The sequence below is a fragment of the Amblyomma maculatum genome, chromosome 6 (assembly GCF_055883805.1).
Source record: "Amblyomma maculatum isolate TAMU_Amacu chromosome 6, ASM5588380v1, whole genome shotgun sequence".
NCBI lineage: Eukaryota > Metazoa > Arthropoda > Arachnida > Ixodida > Ixodidae > Amblyomma > Amblyomma maculatum.
In genome coordinates this window covers 16,926,810-16,946,737 of record NC_139349.1, presented here as the reverse complement: position 1 = coordinate 16,946,737, position 19,928 = coordinate 16,926,810, and the positions used below count along the sequence as shown (strand labels likewise).

The following is a 19,928-nucleotide window of genomic DNA, read 5'->3' as shown; positions in this document are numbered from 1 at the left end:
ATTTAGAGCCTTCCAGTGAGTGAGCTGTTCTCTCTGTCAGCTATATCAGCTTTTTAGGTGCGTGCAACTGTTTGCTAATTTTGTGTACATCTGTCGTCTGGACCTCAGCGGCAAACGATGTGATGTCAGTTGGCCAATCTCTCCGAAAACTTTCTGTCTTCCGTCTACCCGTGTAGGTGGACAAGATTCTTGCACAGTGTACAGCACCAAATTATGCGCTTAGTGCAGAAGGAACAAGACAGTGTTTCAGTGTATTTTCCGACGTAGGCTTTATGCCTGGTAGTCCAAAGCTTTTCCATTTTCCGTTTAAATGATCGCACTTATTGATCTCGTGTCCTACCACGTATTTTATTTTCATTTGGTCATGCCTGTCGTAATTTCATACTGTAGCCTTACATGCATTTCCTCATGCTTCAATACCTGCCATATGTCTTTATCTTACGGCGAAGCAGTTAAGGACTTGTCCTGGCTTCAGCTAAGCTCGATGGTTGACACCACGTGATCTTGGCGTCACCTGGTATGTGTAAGCGTCACAAACAAGAAAAAAAAAAAAGAGCAGGCACGAATGTACAACTCACGGATGCTTGAGTTTTGACACCAGTATTGCTGCTGAAGCCAACCGCATATGACCAAAGCCACCCACAAGATCAACACAGGTTATGCGACCCAGCTTACGCACAGTGACGTCGTCACGAGCATGCAGCAATCCGAGAGAGCAATCCGCTCGCATGCCAGACGCCAGCTAGCCACATTAATTAGTTGAATTACAAGTGTATTCATTCAAGTGTAAATAAGACAATGGCATAGTCAAATCTGTTGATTCAGGCTCGCTTCAATTTTTACATTGCGCCTACTTATTGGGGGGTCTCTTCATGCAATGCTCCATGTCAAACTATCAGCGCTATAAAGACGTCGACTCATAGTTACAGACGCAGACTTTGTCTCATGGTAATTCAATATGTGTCACAATCTCGCCCTCTTTCACAGTGTTCAGTGTCGTACACAATGAAGCCCTTTGTTATTTACTACCGAAATCAATAAGTTAAATTGAACAGTTGTCCCAAAAATTGCATAATACCCTGAATTTAACCGCACAGTTAACATGTGAACAGGATGCAAACAGATGCGACGACAAAGCCCTCAAGCACTAGACCCCAAATCTGTACAAATGGCTCACCTGAGGGTCGGCTGCACAAAAGAACGTGAACAGTAGGATGCCCTGAAAAAGACAAAAGAAAGAGAACGCACTGAAGCGAGGTCTTTCTACTTTAACATTTTCGGCACTCACAATTGGCACTGGAGGAAGGAAATAGCCGTGATGAAATCAGTGTGCATAATATAGAAATGCGGGAAAGTTCTGAAAACGAGCTGTTCGCGTGAAACGCACATTTTCTGGAGTGGTGATGGGCGTAGGACTGCTGTATGGGCCACATGTATGAAATGAGGCGCCTGGCTGCCAAGATGTGGAGATTACATGAACTGCTGAACTCGTTTACGATATCGTGGTGTTGGTGCATGCTACTATCTGCGCGAATTCCTTCTAACTTAAATGTAGAACTAGATGACTCCCTGCTGCATTTGGCTACAACTTCTGTTACCGTACGGTGAGTCCCAGTCCTCTTAGAGATCAGAGTAAATGAGTTAGCTCATCAGCTGAGCCGCCATATTCACATACGGCCGCCTGTGACCTCGTGGTCAAGCCCTCATTTCAAGCACGAGAATACCAACTGACAATTACGAACCACTACGACCTATTGGAAATTTCATACTGTCACGTATCCTGCTACTATTGACATCTCAACATTACTCAAATGCACGCACTTCACAGGATTTAAATAAAAGCCGTCATCACAGCTTTCTCGAGACTATTCCTGTTTTCCTTCCGACCCGTCCTGTTCCAACATCCCTATTTTATATATGCTAATCTTTAAAACTTCCTAATCTCTTCTCTTGTCGTCAAGTTTAGTCCCTACACACAGCTTCCTTCGCCTTCATCCTGGAGTGGCTGGTTGTCGTCGGCGGAGCTGGAGGACCGGCTTGTATTGGTCATCCAGTTGCAGTACATGTCGGGCGCCTAATCTGCATACCTGAATCAACTGTTTCTCTCTCTCTCTCTCTCTCTCTCTCTCTCTCTCTCTCACACACACGCGGGTATACGTATCGCTTTACCACACCCGTGATGAGCGCCCCACCTACGGCTGTGGCTAAAATGCCGTTCCTGAAACTAGATTTATGGCTTTTTATTTTGCGGAAATTTAGCTTCAGTGGGAGTTCCTCTGGTATACTCCTGCTCTGGAGGCATTATAAAAAACAAATGTGTGACTTCTAGAGTGGCAGGAATCATATTCGTATCGGTCTATGTGCAGCCGCATGAAGAGCATCCTAAACAGGCAATGTGCCTGTTTTACACATTATACAAGATGTTCCAGCTAAGATGTAACAATAAAAAAAGGACAGTTTCCGAACTGATAGGGACTGAATAGTCTTCACATTTATCTAAGCTACTGGCTAGGATTCTATTTTTTGTTTCGCCTACTTCAAAACTAAGTCGACACTATCTAATTAACTTTTTAGACATGTTCTTGAGCACACACGCGTGAATAAAATGATCCTATCTGGTTGCTTCCGGCTAGGTAGAGTTGTCGTAGTCCTTTTTGTTCGGGAAAAATGAACGCGTGCGTAATTAACACACATACACACATACACACACACGCGCGCACGCACGCACGCACACACAAACACACACGCGCGCGCGCACGCACACACACACTGCGTGAAACCGCGTTTGTGCGACCGGATGCGGCAGGAGAGGATGGGGTAGAGAGAGTTGTTCCAGAAAGAGTGGAGCAGGGCGCCAGTTTTTGCGACCATCAGCGGGGAATGCACCGCGATTACAGCGTACTTCTCCGCGACTGGGTAAACCACCGCCGGCTTCGCGCGTCCTGCGATGCCCAACAGAAATTGGCGCTGTTGCTGGCTCGAACTGTAAGCCCCATAGGCTGCAGCCGACGCGCCGGAAAAGCGTGCCGTCAGCGGCCGCAGAAGTTCATCTCGCAACCAGCCACAAAGCGAAGCTCTGCCGTGAACAGCTTAGTAAAGCTCGCAGCGCTTACCCAATTTAAGGATGGGGCGCACGAAGTGCTCCATCGTGTGGTATCTTTACACTTCGTGAGTATTTATTTTATTTTTTTCAAGAAAAAAAATTGGCTACAATAAGGCTGCATCATTGCATTTTTGCGGCGCTCAGCAGTTTTATGATTCTGACCTGAACGATGAAAGCCATATTTAATAGGTTATGTATTTATTGTCAAATAATTATTTCACTAGGTTGACAGCAAAAATACGAGCCGGTGATTTAGATAAATCCTAGGAAATTTTATTTCCTTCCCGTCATATAGAGCAGTAAGATTAGCTTCTTTTTTTTTTAAATGTTGGTGCACCTTAGCTGGGAGACCCCGTATATCCATCATCTTTGCGCTGACGACCCAAGGTTGGTTAGGGCGCAGAGTTATTAGAGTCACGAAAGTCAAGCGCGCTTATTCAAAAGCTCCTGTCGACAGACACGCATGGACAAAAATGAGCGCAGAGGTAAGCGCCGTAAAATGAAAGTGGCTCTAGAAGAATAACTAATACTACTCTACATAGTGGAACTTGATGAAGAAGAAGAGACGTCGGCGATTTGCCATTCTCCGTACAGGATGACTTGGGATACATTACTTCTGGTTGGAAACTAGATGGTGCCATCAAAAGGCATAGCTTTTCCTCGATTTTTGATGTTTCGCGATTGAAGAAAACCTGCCAAACGCACTAAACGGTTGAGCAGCTGTTTACAGAGCGGAGCTATACAAAGATGAGCATAATTTATTTCCCCTTTAAATAAACTAGCCCGAGCAGTAAAAAGTCACTGTAGCATCAAGTCTTGCTTTTTAACATTTCTGTCAATTGGAGATTTTAGATGTTAATACGAGAAATGTCAGTCCTTTCAGTCGGCGCAGGAATTTGCCTGTCAGCGATGACAGGCAAACGCCGTTATGTGTCCATTCTTCTTTATTGTGTTGTCGAAAAAAAGAAGCCATTTCCTCCACTTAGGAGTAAAGGCTAAAATCTAAGACTTGCAAATGAATTGTAAACGTACGAATCGCACTCCCTATTTAAAGAGTTCGGCTTAAGAATGCTTTAATGATAATTTGTTTTATGGGTTGCTTTGAATCGTGCGTGGAATTTCAAGTGGTGGTTTGCGTTGAGTGTGCCTGTTTAACTCGGCAAATAAAACTTCGAGTAGCACATCGGTATGTGCCCTTGTTTTAATGAAAACAAAAGTGAAAGAAAAAGAAAAGAAAATGGGAAAAATTATAGTGGCATATCGTATTCGTTTACCCGCTTAGTATTTTGAGCATTCATTCCACATTCAGAAGGGGACGGGAGCTGGAGGGGGAGGAAGGGGAGCATGGCGTTTAACCCGCCGCTTTTTTATGGGTACAAGCGCTTCCTTGCCCTGATGCTAGGCCTTTCAGATACCACTACACTTGCTGTCTTACGAGTGCAGCATTCGTCACGATACTCGGGAAGCAACTACCAACAAAACGAAGACGCGAAATTGGTTGAATGTCGGCAAATTTTGTTCTTCCATAATCTGAAAGTTGTTCCGGTTCCTACACCGCGTTGTTGTTGGGCGTCTACAGCATTTGTTGTCAGCGTCGACGCGTTATTCTTCAAAGAGGTCCTTTTTTTCGCTGGTGGTTGCTCGCAACGCCCCATCTCATCTGACACAATTTGTAACGATCGGTGTTCCAGCGGCAGACGGACGAAAGAGCCAGTGATCCTACCGGCCGCGTGCGCCCATGAGCGCGGCGTTCCGATGGGTCCAACGTGGCGAGCCCGGCGTCTGCTACTGCACCAGAATGCACCGCACGCTAACCGAGTTCTCTGCGCGCGTATGGTACTTGCACCAGAGTAGCGTTGACTCGAACTGCGCAGGATGACAGGAGGGCGATCGGCAAGCTAGTACCCTTACATGGATGCATGCATTTAGAAATCTGAGTCAAGGACACAAAATTACTTTATATAGTTGACGCATGAAACTGCCCCAATTTGAGTAAAGATATTTTATCCAGTTATTGTGCTACGACCTAGTACGTTCTTCTTGGGACCGTTAGCAATATAATAGAATTCAATCACGTGCGTAGCCACCTTTATTACTTTAGAAGATGACCGACGAACGGAGGAACAGAGACGAAATTGAGTGGGTACGTAGCATGAGCTGAAGTCATCTCGCAAATCGAGACTTTGTAAAATCTGTCGAAGTAAGCTTCGGTAGCACTGGAGATGCAGAAAATTTCCTAGAATGCTGTCGCGAATAGAAACGAAGCTTCCTCGCACCCACAATATGAACCAGACAGCTGAACAGGTGGCGCCGCCTCTCGACACATCACTCGTTGCTGGCATGCGCCGGCCCCAGCCAGTGCATTGCCAGCGCATTGGTGCGCGCTGTTTGTCCTTGGTTTGTGTGTAAATATAAAATCCTAATGTTTATTTGATGCTGTGCGCGAATATATCCTCAGGAAAGCAGAAAGGTTGGCTAGTTGTGTCAATATGCCCGGTGAAACGAAGCCTGGCCAAGCAATGCTGGGAAATGTGGTGCGTTGTTGGCTGCACTGGCAGCTATGCGAACTCATAGGACGCTTTTAAGTCGATTTATTTCTGCTGGTTTTCACACAAACTTGAGTGGCTTTTGACCTAAGCCCGGTTCTTTGAAAGACGGAGGCATGTATCTATGTATTTGCTTGCTGTATGGTCATGGAAAGTGTCGAAGTTTTTTTTAAATTCCGGCTGCAACTGTATGCTTTCTCCCTTCTGTTCCCCAGAAATAATGGCAAGAGATTCTCGGAGCCGAAGCCGCACTCTTTCATCTGCAGTCACTTCATTGACAATTGGAAATCGCAGGAACCCAACAGCGTAAGTTACAACGCTAGCATTTCCCCACCTGTGTACAAGAAAATCCCAGCACGGAAAAGGAAAAGGCATCCACCGTTGTCGTTCGAGCCGCGCTTCAGTGATGTGCAAAGAAAATGTTTGTGCAGCTAATTTCACCGATATAGTTATAGAGAATTACATTTTTTCTTAACGGAAAGAGCAGACAGGCTGCATGAACAATTTCTATTACCATGATCTTCTTCTTCTTTTTCTTCTCTTTGTCAACCAAAGAAAATGTGGTGAGAACTCTGCGTTGATACTCTTAGAATTTGTTAACATTTGTTTGTGGCATGTCCGTCTCGCCTAATAAAATCACTCATTTCAGAGCTCATTGAATACCGCATGGCCACAAAATCTGCTATCGGCTTCATATAAAAGGCGAACAACAAAAAAAAAATACATTTTAATTGTTGGGAACGAGCATGAACGCATTATTATTATTTTTCTTTTTTTGAAGGCACGCAGATTGCTGTTTGGAGTGTTAATAGATCCCGCACATAATTCTTCCCGAGTAGCAAATATTGATGTGTTTTTTATTTCGCATTCGCGTTGCACTGGCCCGCCTAAATGCAGTGTTTCTCATTGCCGTTTTAGTGAACGCGAGATTTCCTTATTATGGCGTAGTAAGACAGAACCGTTTTATCTCTCGGAAATTGCTTGTTTGGCCAATGGTGTAAATAGATTTAGCGGCAGTCCGGCAAGTTGCAGTGATCAAGTATGTAAAAGGAATGCCTTTCAGTTATCCGGTATCCTTGAAGTGCAATCAGAAAACCACTTACATGGTCGTATTCCCTCACACTAATCAGGTATCGAGGTCAGGTATGGCCGCGCAAATCTGTGGTACGCTGATAAGGTAGAACACCGAACAAGCATCAGAGGGATTCCTTTATAGAACTTCTTGCGCTGGGAGAACGCCTAAATAAGCAGAAGCCAAATACTCCCAAGACCTCTATTATAGCAGGCGTCCGCAAAAATAGCTCATAGCAGGATTTTTTTTTTTTTTTGTTTTCACAACCTCCGCAGCACGTCGAGAGAAACGTATTTATAGTATAGTATTTTCTAAGTTAATTATCTGTAGCAGCTCCGACGTGTTCAATCATAGCTTTGTCGTATATGTAAAAAGGATGCTGAGGTGATATTACTCATTTTGGTTATATTATGATTGAGTTTGCTAGTCTCAAGGCCGCATTCAGTGAGCTATTGTAGCATAATTGTGCAGGAAGTCCTGAGAGTACGTTTATTTGCTTTTCCTACCATAAAGATAATCCTATTTTTGCCTTGCTTGTTTATTTTTCTCCTTTTTCGACTCTCGTTGCAAGGTTGAAGCCGGAATGACATCTGCTATCTTCTATTCAGAATCTTTTGAGCCTATTACCAAAAACACAAACAGGTGCAGCATCTTTTTCATTTTACATGAACGCTGGTCATTACAACTACCACTACTACGGTGCCATGGCTACACGGCTTGGTGGTATTTGATCTTCAGGCGGGTTTTGACAAGAACAACAAAAAAAAAAAAATAAGATGAACGCGCATTGCAGGCGCATTTCCCGTCTCCGAAGTCGTCTTCACAAGCACCTAAGGCGTTCCTAGCGCATGGTTAAATCGCGCGCGCGGCATTTTCGAGTATATAACAGAAATACTATGCGCCTGATGGTAAACAAACAACACACACGCCCCCTGCCGAGGACGATCCTCTCCTTTTTAAGGATTTCTTGGTCGAAAAACACTCCCTACGATTACTCAAAATAGCTCAAAGCTCTCACAGTAACACCGCTGAACGACGGGTAGGGACATGCTCGAGTACGCTTCGCAGAACGGAAACGACTGCACCGCTCAGCTGCCTCGGCACTCCGCTGGCGAGCGTTTCGCCGCGGGCGGCGCCATTCCGCTGACACGACGGTGGCGCTATAGAGCGGTCGCCCGGTCCTTATAGTATTAGCACCGGCACTTTTCAATCAAGATAGCCCAGCGTAAAGGCGCTGAGGTCCACGCAAATCGCCGACACTTCTCACCAAGCTGCAGGTTGACAATTTTAGCTCTAATTTGCAGGAACTTGAAAAAGATAAGGCATCTTAGCAAGGCTGTGTAGGGACGGTGTACGCGATACGGAATAGTGACACACTGACCATAGCCAGCGTGACCAGCAACAACTCTTTAGGAGGCGGACACTCACCAGCAGGCTGTTGGTGGCGGCGAAGACGCCCTCAAAGAAGTAGGTGGCCTTGTTCTCCAGCGCGAGCACGCCGAAGAACCAGTTGACAGCCAACAAGGGCAGCAGCACGACTCCCGCCCGCAGCGCGCACCTGCAAACGTGAATCAGACATTGCGTTCGCCACCTCAATGGGACGTTTTTGTGGCCGAGATCATGAGGTATATATAAATTACCAAGACGTTCTCCTGTCCGAGCTCAGGTGCTGTGGCTTAGCGGCTTTTTGACTGTGTTGGAAGAATGCAGGAAGCGTGTCGTCTACACAGCGTGAGAAAATCATTGATGAGTAGGGCTATACAAATGAATAACTCGAGAACAAGTCAGAGCTCTTTGTTTTTTTATTTTTTTTTTGAGGTTCAAATACAGTGTGGCGGTACACGCAAATCCCCAGTCTCATTGTAGCAGTCGCGCGCGCAGTTATCGCGCTATGTTATATAGGGTGTTCGATAGATTTTCGAGAGCAGATAACGCACGCCTCCCCCACTGCCTTTCGTTCCCCCGCAGCGATGACACCGGTTCCGCTTTTCTCCTTGTAGAGCTGAAGTGACCTCCTTTCCACAGTTCAGGACGAGATCACTAGCGAGCAAGGAAACCTCCGCTGTCTCCTATTTGCCCGGCCATTGTACGCGACCGATTTTTGCGTCAACGTTTTGCATCCACTTTCTGCTGATACGAAATCGCAATCATAGTCAAGTAATGGTGTATCGTTATAAAAGCTGCTTCTAGTGCATTGTAACAAGTATTGTACGCTTAACGAAGTAACACTTACCAGCGCACAATTTCCAAACCACAATTTCGTCTTGTTATTAGTTTTTTGAAAACTCTGCGCTAAACATACCAACACATTTTGGAGCAAAAGTAGCGTATAACAGTCGTCATTGCTTGGCTTAATGCTCTTGCGGCATGCGTATGTATGTTGTATCACGCTAGAGGGCGAGGATCGCAACGTGCATTCCAACGCGCGTCTAGATAAATTGGTTAATCTTAACCTGACTTGACAGCAGTGTACCTATGTATCTCTTGAAGATACATGGTTAGAAGGGTGTAGCAATACTATTGGGTGTAAGGGTGCGCGCCAAGCGGACGTTTTTAACAACTTATCAGTTGTTTGCCAAGCGGCCTTTTATACTGATGCAATGCATCCGACGTTTTAAATAAATGCCATTTGCAGATGTGATACCTTCCGCTACGGCTACGATTGTTCAGCGTAGTATTATTTTTAAAGAGTAACTGAATAAATAGTAACGGTTCACTAGGGCGAATATACGCCGCGCTCCCGTGACGTCTTTAGTGTTTGAGCTTAGCAGCTAACCCTTTTCAGCGACATATTCAGTATTGTTGTGCTTATGTGACATTTGCGCGACACTGCGGCTGGCTTGCTAAACTTAGCTCTGACTGCTCGTTTGTTTTATTATAAAAAGCAGGGTATAAATGTATTGTCCCGCCCCACAGTATTGGGAGGACAGCCATACTTTGCACACATTTCTTCCAAGTGGGACAGGGGAAAAAAAAAAAAAAAAAAAAACACTCTTAAGCCACCGCCCCCCCCCCCCCCCCTTTTTTTTTTTTGCAGCGCAGAAGACTCGTGTTTGTCCCTTCTGGCTCGATTCCTTCGTGGTGGCGACTTATCGCTCCGCGAGTCATAGTTCGGACCATTAGGATTGACATGCCGGTAGTAGAAGGCGATCGGCACGTCTAGACCTTCGTGCGTTATTACATGAATAATCCCTAACCGTCTATATAATTTTTGTTTACTGCCTGAGTCGAATTTATGCTTCGGGCCAGTTATTACGCTATCGTATTCGAGAAGCAGCACTAACAGATGCGATGAACGAAAGGCTGGCGCACTCTATAAAACTCGTTTTTTTCAGCCGAGAAAGCACGTAGAGCCTACTCAGAGAAATAAACTACCGCTTACAGGATCGCCACAGGAAGTCCAAGAATTATGGCGCACAAGACAGCGAAATCATTTAGTGCCCTGTCAAGCTCGAAGAATAAAAGTGACTAAACACGGCAGCACATGAAGCGCAAAAGTGGGAAAGGCCGCCAAGCACGCTTCGTTGCAGGGAAGAGCACCCAGCGACTGACGGCGAGGACTACATATCCACTCTTCCAGTGTAGCCATGGAGACCAAACGCGTTGTTCAGCTCGATGAATAGAAGCGAGCAAAGGCCGTGTCGCAAAGAGAAGGATCCCGCCCCCCCCCCCCCCCCCTCCTTCGCCCTGAAAAAAAGAAGGACAAGTAGGAAATGATACGGTGGGACCGGCTGCACTGTGTCCTTATTGAAATATACTTTGGGTTTTAATGTAATCTCGATGACAAGCTTAGATATGAGATTTTTTATGACGTTGTGCTGTCTGCCGGTTCTCATTAAAGCGGCCTCCATTTGTAGAATATAATGATTGTAGAAGGTAACGAGAATCTCAAAGATACGCTTGCACTTGCAAACTAACGACAGGCTTCTTATAAAACCGGATTAGTGCTTATAAGACCTCTTCCAGGACCGGATTATAGATCCTGAGAAACAAGGTGAACCTTACAACTGTTGGCCATCTTAACGCTGTGCCACAGTCTGCGTAAGTACAGGAAGACATTGACGTGCTCCGTACTTTCATCTTTCTTTCTCTAGCTTTGCTTTTTTTTTTCTTCTGGGGCTGACTTCAACAAACGCTACTAATCAGTGATTGACAATAACCAGTCCTAATTAGGCTGGTCACTTTGAATTTTATACCTTCATTCAGAGCATCTGTGAAGTATTTTTGCACTGCAGGAGTCTTGGCCACAAGTCGTTCAATCAGTTTAGAATACGTACTCTCAGAAGAACACTATTCATAGTCCGAGTGCTACAGCAAGCGCAATTCCGACTCAGATATTGGAAGTAGGTCTATACTCTGTGTCGTGTTCTCTATTAGTGCTATGATCGAGGGTCCAGCAGAGGTTTACGCGACTGCTTCAGCACTTGACAACAGACACGAGCCAAGCGGACACCGGCGCGCGTTAGTCATCAAATACGCAGATACTCCGACTACAGCAGCGGGGGTGTCATTCAAATGAACTGTCAGCGACCAGCCACCTTGTCGAGACGGAAATCGGCTACGCATTCATGGCTTAATCCTAACGGCAGCGGCCCCAACGAGTAACCCTTCCCTTTTGCTGGCAGAATCAGAAGCGCGCCGACAAACAGACTTAATGACGTGCTCAGAGACAGAAGTAAGCACCTAACCAGAGCTAAAGAAGGTTGCAGTGATGCCACTCCAAGCTGCTTCAAGCAAGTGAGTAACTTTCTGAAAAACACCATTGCGGAAATGACTTTCGCCGATGACTGGTTTCCCGGACTGTTTCAACTTGGTGCTGAAACTCTGCCTCCAGCTAATTACACAAGATCACCATCGCCACCAGGGAAGGTGGCACCCACCACTGGAAGATGTGCGAGGAAGTCCAAGTACCACCTCCGAGTGGATGGAACCTCCTGTGATCACAAGTGCCCCACTGATGCGGCTGTATAGAATGAACTGCATTTCCACAGCTATTGACAGCGAATTACCAACTGTATTTAAGAGGCACTTTATTAGTCTTTCTTTTTGGTTACCTCACGTTACTTTATGCATTTTAGCGGTGGAAATTGCCTGCACAAGCAGCTCTGCTGTCTTCTAACGACTTGTATATATTCGCCATGTAAAAATCCGTACATCAACGCATTCTGCACTTCTCTCCCCTAACTGTTCCTTTCTCTGCGTCTCTTCTCCCCCTGACCCCGCTGCGGTCAAGCTAGGCCCCCGAAGCCCGAGATTTCATCATCTAGTGGCAGCAGCGGGAGGCAAAATCTTTGAACCCGAACCCACATCAACAGGAGTTTATCCGATATTGTGCTCAAGATGGAAGTACGCACTTCTCGGGCAAACTGAAAGCCCTCAGGGCCACGTCATGCAGAGTTCAGCTAGCCACTTAACCAAACAATAGACACTATCAAGACAGCGCTTGCTGGAAATAGGCCATCTACGCTCTCAAAGACGGGCCGGTGTTTTTCGGTTAAGCAGCACAATGACGCCAAATGAAAAACGTTCAAACGCAATCTTCTCACAAGAAGGAACGCCTTTCTTTGGATCTGCCTCTGTAATCAAGAAATTGGCTCTCAGTACAGGCTCTCTTCAAAAGACCAGCTCTCATAAGAAATTTTACTGGTTCCCTGTTGATTGAAAAAGAGGAAAAACGGATACTCGCAAAGAATACTCACCTTATTTTCTCGATGTCATTTTTGTGCGTCGTTGGCTTTTGAGCAAAGAAATTCCTCAGCACAAGCACCATGAGTGTCGTATTGGCCTGCGTGTGCACAAGATAGTCGCTCGTAAGACCCGGTGCCTGTTTAATGGAAGACACAATCGCAGTTTCTGTGGCTTTTAGAATGGCGATGAGGCGCGGCAAAAAAAAAAAAAAAAAGAAAAAAAAGAATAGTTTACGAAACCAAGCGATGACTGTGTCAGCTGCGGAGTGGAACATTTAGCGCTGATTGACTGGGCACAAGTGTATTATGAAGTGCTTACGAGATAAGATATTAAAAGTCCGGTTTCGGGCGTCGAAATCGAATAATGAGAATCACCCCATTCTATAGATCGTAGCATATTATTCACAGGCGCGGATGGCAGCTTAGAAATAGTAGCAATGACGAATAATAGACATCGATTCGAGTTCCATCTGAAATTCATAACTAAAATTCTAGCCGAACAACTTAGTCCGTTCTAACTTCTGTTGGAAACTGAACATCTGCTTCCACGAATAGGTTTGGTTTGGTTTGTGGGGTTTAACGTCCCAAAGCGACTCAGGCTATGAGAGACGCCGTATTGGAGGACTCCGGAAATTTCGACCCCCTGGGGTTCTTTAACGTGCACTGACATCGCACAGCACACACGCGCCTTGCTTTTCGTTTCCATTCAAAAGCGGCCGCCGAGGGCGGGATTCGATCCCGCGTCCTTGGGAACAGTAGTCGAGCGCCGTAACCACTGCGCCACTCCGGCGGGGCACTTCCATGAATAGGAAGCGGCATAAACTGCATCACTTCTCGGCGGACACGAAAACCAAGCTAGAAAAGTCATAGAAAAGAAAGAGAGTGCAAAAAACAAAAAGTGCTATAGCCGCTTAAGTGTAGGGTTGTGAGTAATTTTTGACCACCTTGACCATTTCACAGTGCACTGACTGCACGACACAGCTGGCTGCTTTTTAGATGAAATGTGCGAAGTACGTACTACACATTTTGTTCACGTGCGATAAAACTGTTCCATACCTTAAATAGCCTGCCTGCGTGCCATCCACTTTCTCTGATTCAGCAGTGAGTGCCCAAAAGCATTCTTTACAGCCATTATCAGCTCCTTACTATAACATAAGGTGACATTACTTGCCCATCTCCTCAAATCAAATCCAAACAATTTTAGAATGCGATGCGATAGTTACGCATACCGCATGATTCAGGGCATTCAAAGCAATCCTTCGACGTTCATATCCCTAAACAAACTCTCATGTTAGCATAACTCTTATAGCCTACATAAACAAATTCGCATGCTGACATAACTCTTGTATATGATCATCTTTATCTCTAACCACGGAAAAGAGAATTACTGCTCCTTTCTCTATCTTGTGTGTTTAGTCAAATTGATTCTACTCAATTGATATCCGCTGAGCGTATACAAGATTATTGGATGCGTACCTCCGAAAAAAACATTTTTAGCTGTATCTTGTTTGATATATTACTCGCTTTTTGTTAGGAATGGGCCCTTTGAGGCTATTGTTTTAATTTCACCGTTGAAATGGTGTTGCGTTAACCTACACGCAGTGACTGTCCAAATATTTTTCCTCCATTAGTCGTTTATGGTAGCCTGAAACGTTTTACATTTTTTTATCATCTGAGCCCCACAGTGCACTTTAACGTTCCTCTTTAATATATGCCTTGGAACTCACGTACTGTTGTTAACACGCTTAACACGAATTCTCGAGTGCGTGGCCTGGACGGATGTTTTCACCGCTCAGCGCTAGCTAATATGACTGAAATAATGATACACAATATATTTGGGGCCGGTGGAGATCGTTGGGGCTGTTTAGCCACCTTAGCAGGCTTTTGGACTAAACGAACATTGTGGCTGCGACCTGACGTTGAACACGAAGGGGAACATGGCGGCGGCCCTGAAAGGGCATCGCGAGCTGGAGCGACCTGGCCAGCACAGCTCAATCGAGCCGTGCTATACATCAACATCCGCGAAAGGAATAAAGCACGCGCTGTTTAGTATGGAAACGTAGCGGCGGACGGAGAGTCCCAATACTACTTTGGTAGTACGCCCTGCAATTTACCTCATAATTGCATCTCTCAACAAACAGAATTTTTTTTTTTTATTTCTAGTTCTATCACCCGATTGCACTGTTATTTTATTGCCGGTGAGTTTGATTGTAGCCTCTATAGACCAGTGTTCCGCTCAAGTATGCGTTAGCACAAAAAAGTGTCTCCGGTAATGCGCAGACCGTGAATGAAACTGAACGTTGTGTATAGGCACGAGTGCGCTCATACTCACCACGATGAGAATTGAAATGGGAACGATGAACGACAGCAGCATTCCACGCTGTATGGACAGCCAGCAGCTGGAAAGAAAGGTTCATGTGCGGACGTACTTGTGTCGTCGATCATTGAGTTTATTGGCGCGCACTGATAGAAAATGTATCTCTGTCCTGTACCACGGCCGCTCGATGTTCCATCGAGCGGCCGTGCCTGTTCTAAGCTATGATTCCTATTACACTGAAGTCAGCAGTGCAGACAGCTTGTTAGGATTGATTATTTTTCCTAAAACAACGAGATCCAGCTTTGAGGGCTCGCTCAAACTGCTTCTTTGAGTAGGGGTGTACAAATATAGTACTTTTTCCAAACTAAATCTAATACAAATCATGACCTTCATTATTGAATCGAATACGAATAGTGTAGATAGATACAGAATAGGATATTGATAGAATGGAATCGAACAGGAGTGGAATATTTCTAGTAACACCCGCTACTCGTCCTGATTTCGATACAAATCGAGAACTCCTGCTAGTCATAAAAGCACGACTGGTAGCGCTGCGGTATGGTGCTGTAATTTGGGGTGCTAAAGCCACAGTCGTTAGAAGATCCATTAAAGGGCCGCTATAAGAGGACAGTATACATTTACACCACTAACGCCAAATTATACGTATAAGAAAACCTATTTTTTGCTATTGACTCTGAATGACAACAAATTAGAGCAACACCTGAGGACATGAAGCAGATGCCAGCTACGTATGAGCTACTGCCTCTAAAGTTCAGCATCGTTACGAAGTTTGCTGAATTTGATGCGCTTTGCCGTGTTGCCCAGTCTTAGGAATGAGGCATGAACATTATAAATGGCTTGAAACGATTGAACCTTGCCGCAGGGCTGAACTCATAATCTCGTGCATATTCATACCGGCAGGATGATCCACACGTCGATGCATGACTGTTTTTGGGAACAGCCGCTGGCGATAATTACGATTTTCGTTATTCGAAGCTAATGCTGATTGTTTGAAAAATATTCTAAGAGTTAAGAGCATGCTCTAGTTTTTTAGAAAAAGTTTGAGCATACACTATTTCATTCGTTCGATTAATCGCACACACAGTATTACTCAGTAATAGATTAGATTTTTTTTTCTAATATTCGCGCACCCCTACCTCCCAATACAAGAACTACTATGGCACTCAGCGGTGATAGGCAGCGGGTTAAGACATTTGCAGGGACATCTAGTCACACTTGGGGACAAGCCGGTTGCATTAGAAGCTATTCTGCATCAAGTTTCGTACCATGCTTTCGTGGTTGCCTTTGCCGTTCGCTATATGTCTGCGTGCAGACAATCAGACATGCCTTCGGGTCATTTAGGTGGTGGTTAGATGTTTACCGAGGGTGTATAGAGGTGGCGCAACGAGCCTTTTAAAGGTTCATTGAAATGTACAGTTGACATTTCTGCTCAGACAAATTAATTTCCAGTTCGCTTGAATCACCGTCCAGCCAATTTGAATGCTTTTAGTCTGGTGACGCAGCATCCTGCCAGTCAATGATTGGATTTGTCCCAAACGCTCTTGGTAAGTGTTTTTTTTTTTTTTACATTTCGTTACATGACATTGAGCACGCTTTTTTTTTTTTTCACGTACTTTGTAAGATATCTTTATACCTGCGTATTTTTGCTCCTCTTGAGGACAGTTTGTCTGATAAAATAAGTTGTTAATTTACGCTTCGTCTGGGCCGACTTTTTCGTCCGTTCTGTTTCGTTCGTATGTATCTGCAACGTGTCCATAAGTAAAATAAATATATCGCAAAGCAGCAAAAGCGGCGCTAAATTGATTTCGATCGACATTTCTCTCGAGTACCCCTATTTTACAGCTAAGAGGAGCATGTGTAGATGCAGCAAAATCGATAAGCGCAAAATCTATAACCGCCAAAAATTCCTTTCAGTTGCGAAAGTTTTTAAATAATGGTCTCTCCAATGCACATGATGCTAATGGAACCAACAGTCAATTCGAATAAAGGAGAAGCTCGAATCAGGCGAGTTTAAGATGAGGAGGGCCGACTCACTATCGGCGCGTCTCGTATCCTCTTGGGTTGACAAGCACAGACAGCAGAACAACGAGTCCAGGCAGCGCCCAGGACAGTACGCAGTAGAATCGCGATCGTGGCGGCGGCGCACAGGCAGGTTGAGCTGACTGAGCGGAGCTGCGCAGCAGACATCGGTACAGGTGCAGGCCATATGACAGCATCCAGAAGCTGGCCACCAGGAACAGGTAGTGCAGCACCAGGGCCACGGTGTAGCACACCTCCTGCGCGCAGTCCATGAGCTCCCCATAAACTGAAAGTCCGTTCACTGTCCATCATGCTGTTGTTGACCAAATTGTTGTTGTTGTCCGCCGTTTGCACTAAAGAAAGTTTTTGAAGTATGCTTGCATGTCAAAAAAGGATATCATTGGAAGGGTAGAAGAAAAACGAAAAAGTTAAATATATGAAATAAAAAAATTAAAAAGTCATAAAGCACACGGGAGATTTACAACGGCATTTGTAGACCAAGTAGTGTTTGAAAAATTTAGCAAGGCAAACGATTTGATTCGAGTAAAAAACTTTGCATGGTGGTAAAAACAAATCTGTGACTGTGTCCAAGGATGGTGGCGCCAAATGATAATAATATCGGGCTACTTAAACTAAGACCGAGCTGTTGCAATGGCTTTTCCATCAAATGTCTTCTCAATGTAGTCCAATCATCATCCATCGCGTCCAGAATATTCCACTTCTTTCGCTTCTATTTCTGACACCCATCGCTAGTAGTCGTAGGACCCCATAAGTATTTGTTTCGCGTGGGTGGTGCTCTGTGACGGGCGTTTTCGTACAGACGTGAAATATATCACTTCGTTATTACCTCGACCAGTCAGCGATTTTTTTTTTATTCGAGGACTTCCGATGTGGAATAGAATGAGGCTGTCTTTTAACTTAAAGCAAGAAATGAAGTCTGTTTTCTTCAAGAAACCGGAGCAAGCTCCAGCTTTTATTGTTATCCATTAGCCACAAGTGTACGTCTTCCTCCCTTCTCGCCCAGAATCCAACCTCTTGTAGTTGTCTTGTTCTTAATGGCTGCATTCCTGGGCATGTCCATAAAAGGTACGGTCATTTTTGAATGTGACTTCCTGTGACTAGTGCTGTGTGATGGGAGCTTACTGGTTATATGATTACTAGGACGCCATGGCTGCCTCGGCTAATAAGGGAGTTTCACCTTCCATGGTGGCGGGGTATTGTTAGTGATGCGAACCCCAGTGGTATGTCATTGAAAGAGCTGTAGGAAACAAGACCCTCGCCCTTGTCGAATTGTAGCATCTAAATAATACACCCATTTCTAATTTGTCAAAGGAGTCAGTTTAATCTTATTTGTGGGTCTATCCTACATTCATCATACACACGGTGCCTACCAATACTCACCGTTAAAAAGATCTAAGGGCGTAATATGTTAGCTGCCAAACTACGAGTGCTACACGGGCCCTCATGCAGTGGTCATGGGCCCAAGAAGGACACTCACATGAACGGATGTTGCGTGCACTCCCGCGATGTAAACCATCTGTATGAAGGCCACCGATGTTAGCAGGTTTATCTTGATCACGGAGCTTTCGGTAATTTCCCACCTGAAGTCGGCGAAGAACAGAGAAAATATTGGTGGGCACAGAGACGCACATACGCCCGCATGCATGCTCACATATACACAATCACGCGCGCACATGCGCACACACGCACACATGCGTGCGCGCGACAAACATCAGCTACGCTGTCCTTGAATTCAGTGCCGGGAAGCTTGTTTCATACTTATGTCTGTTAACTTAATAAGCTAGATAAGTATTCCAGTTGGTGAGACGTCAGGATATTAAAAACCACAGCGGGCACAGGAAAGAGGGAGGCTACCTGTGTCGTCGCTCCTCTCTGTCCTGTCGCTCCTGCAGTTATAATATCACGATACGTATTGTTTCTTTTTCAAAATACGGTAGAAATTTTATGAAACGCGGTCTTTAACTTTATGTGAAAATATTGTTAAATTACATATAAAGATTGCATTATTGCGTACGCTTAATAACCACACACAGAATTGTTAATCCACGCATCCCATTATCATATGTTTAAAATGCACGTAATGCTCAGTTTATTATCTTTTCAGTCTCGCTATCACTCCAGACCAGCGCCTTTTAACGACATCTGGCGGATGAAGGAACAGTAAGCAGGCTTTTCAAGCGTGTGGTAGGCATTTTCACTGCAGTTTTCCCTGAACCCTGCAGTAAGCATGTATAGCTGCCGTTGTGATCTGACAAGAAACTTTATTGTTGCAATTATCGCCACCCATTATATCCATGCGGATACGAATTTAAAAGAAAAGAAATATCACACTGGTTAGCTTTTAGATAGTTCTTGCGAAAGAAGTCTGACTGCCACGTTCCAGCGGCAGGACGAGAGAAGTTCTCTATAGCATGACCGTATATGTTCTTGCCCTTGCTACAGCAGACACTAAGGTGCACACAGCACAGAAAAGAAAAACAACCTTAAAGAAACTCGCGATACAGTTTTGGCAGCTGCAGTTGGTCTGCTCCGAAGTAGAAATTCTGTGGAGAACTCCTACTTCGCAGCAGCCCTACAGGCACGCGGCACCATAACAGAAAGGAAAGCCAGCTTCAGCTATTCAGTTCAGAATCTCACTTTTCGATTTCCCCCATCCTATTCGTTAGCTTCAGCAATCAAACATGGCTGACCTGGAAAGGAAGTCACTATACCCGTGAAGCTTTACTTTATAGATGTTTAACGTTAGTACTATACGCCATTCACAAGCCGATGGCTACGCCGCCTGTTAAGAACCTCTCGAAGCGTACGCGGCTGCGTCCATTCCGTCTCCCCGCCAGTTGATGTACGCTTTCGCGACGCGTTAGGTTGACGATGTGCGTCGTGGCGGCTATTGCTTAGTCGCGAATTTACATTCACTTAGGCCTTCAACGGTGTGAGAACCGCATTTATGCACAGTATAGGCGCTTCGAAAGCGATTACTTCAAAATAAAGGCAAAACTGAAACAGAAACTAAAGCTGAGGCCGGACATGCCTGAACCACTTGATGTAGTAACACAGTGAGTAGAGACCCGGCCCTGTACGTTAGCTGCATAGCCATAGAAAGCTGTCCCCGAGTATCGGAGCCACCTCATCGATCATCAGT

At 45.1% G+C, this 19,928-nt stretch overlaps 1 protein-coding gene across 1 annotated transcript in view; it reads right to left on the bottom strand.

The window, feature by feature from the left end:
• The window catches only part of LOC146185170 (adhesion G protein-coupled receptor L1-like), a 60,292-nt gene that overhangs the window by 1,074 nt on the left and 39,290 nt on the right, over positions 1-19,928 (bottom strand). The window contains exons 12-17 of the mRNA XM_084605487.1: positions 18,264-18,366; positions 16,781-17,022; positions 14,741-14,807; positions 12,421-12,506; positions 8,150-8,279; positions 1,178-1,219 (exon numbers count right to left, since the gene is read on the bottom strand). Of these exons, the coding sequence (XP_084461613.1) occupies positions 1,178-1,219; positions 8,150-8,279; positions 12,421-12,506; positions 14,741-14,807; positions 16,781-17,022; positions 18,264-18,366 (670 nt within the window). The remainder of the gene's footprint in view (positions 1-1,177; positions 1,220-8,149; positions 8,280-12,420; positions 12,507-14,740; positions 14,808-16,780; positions 17,023-18,263; positions 18,367-19,928) is intronic.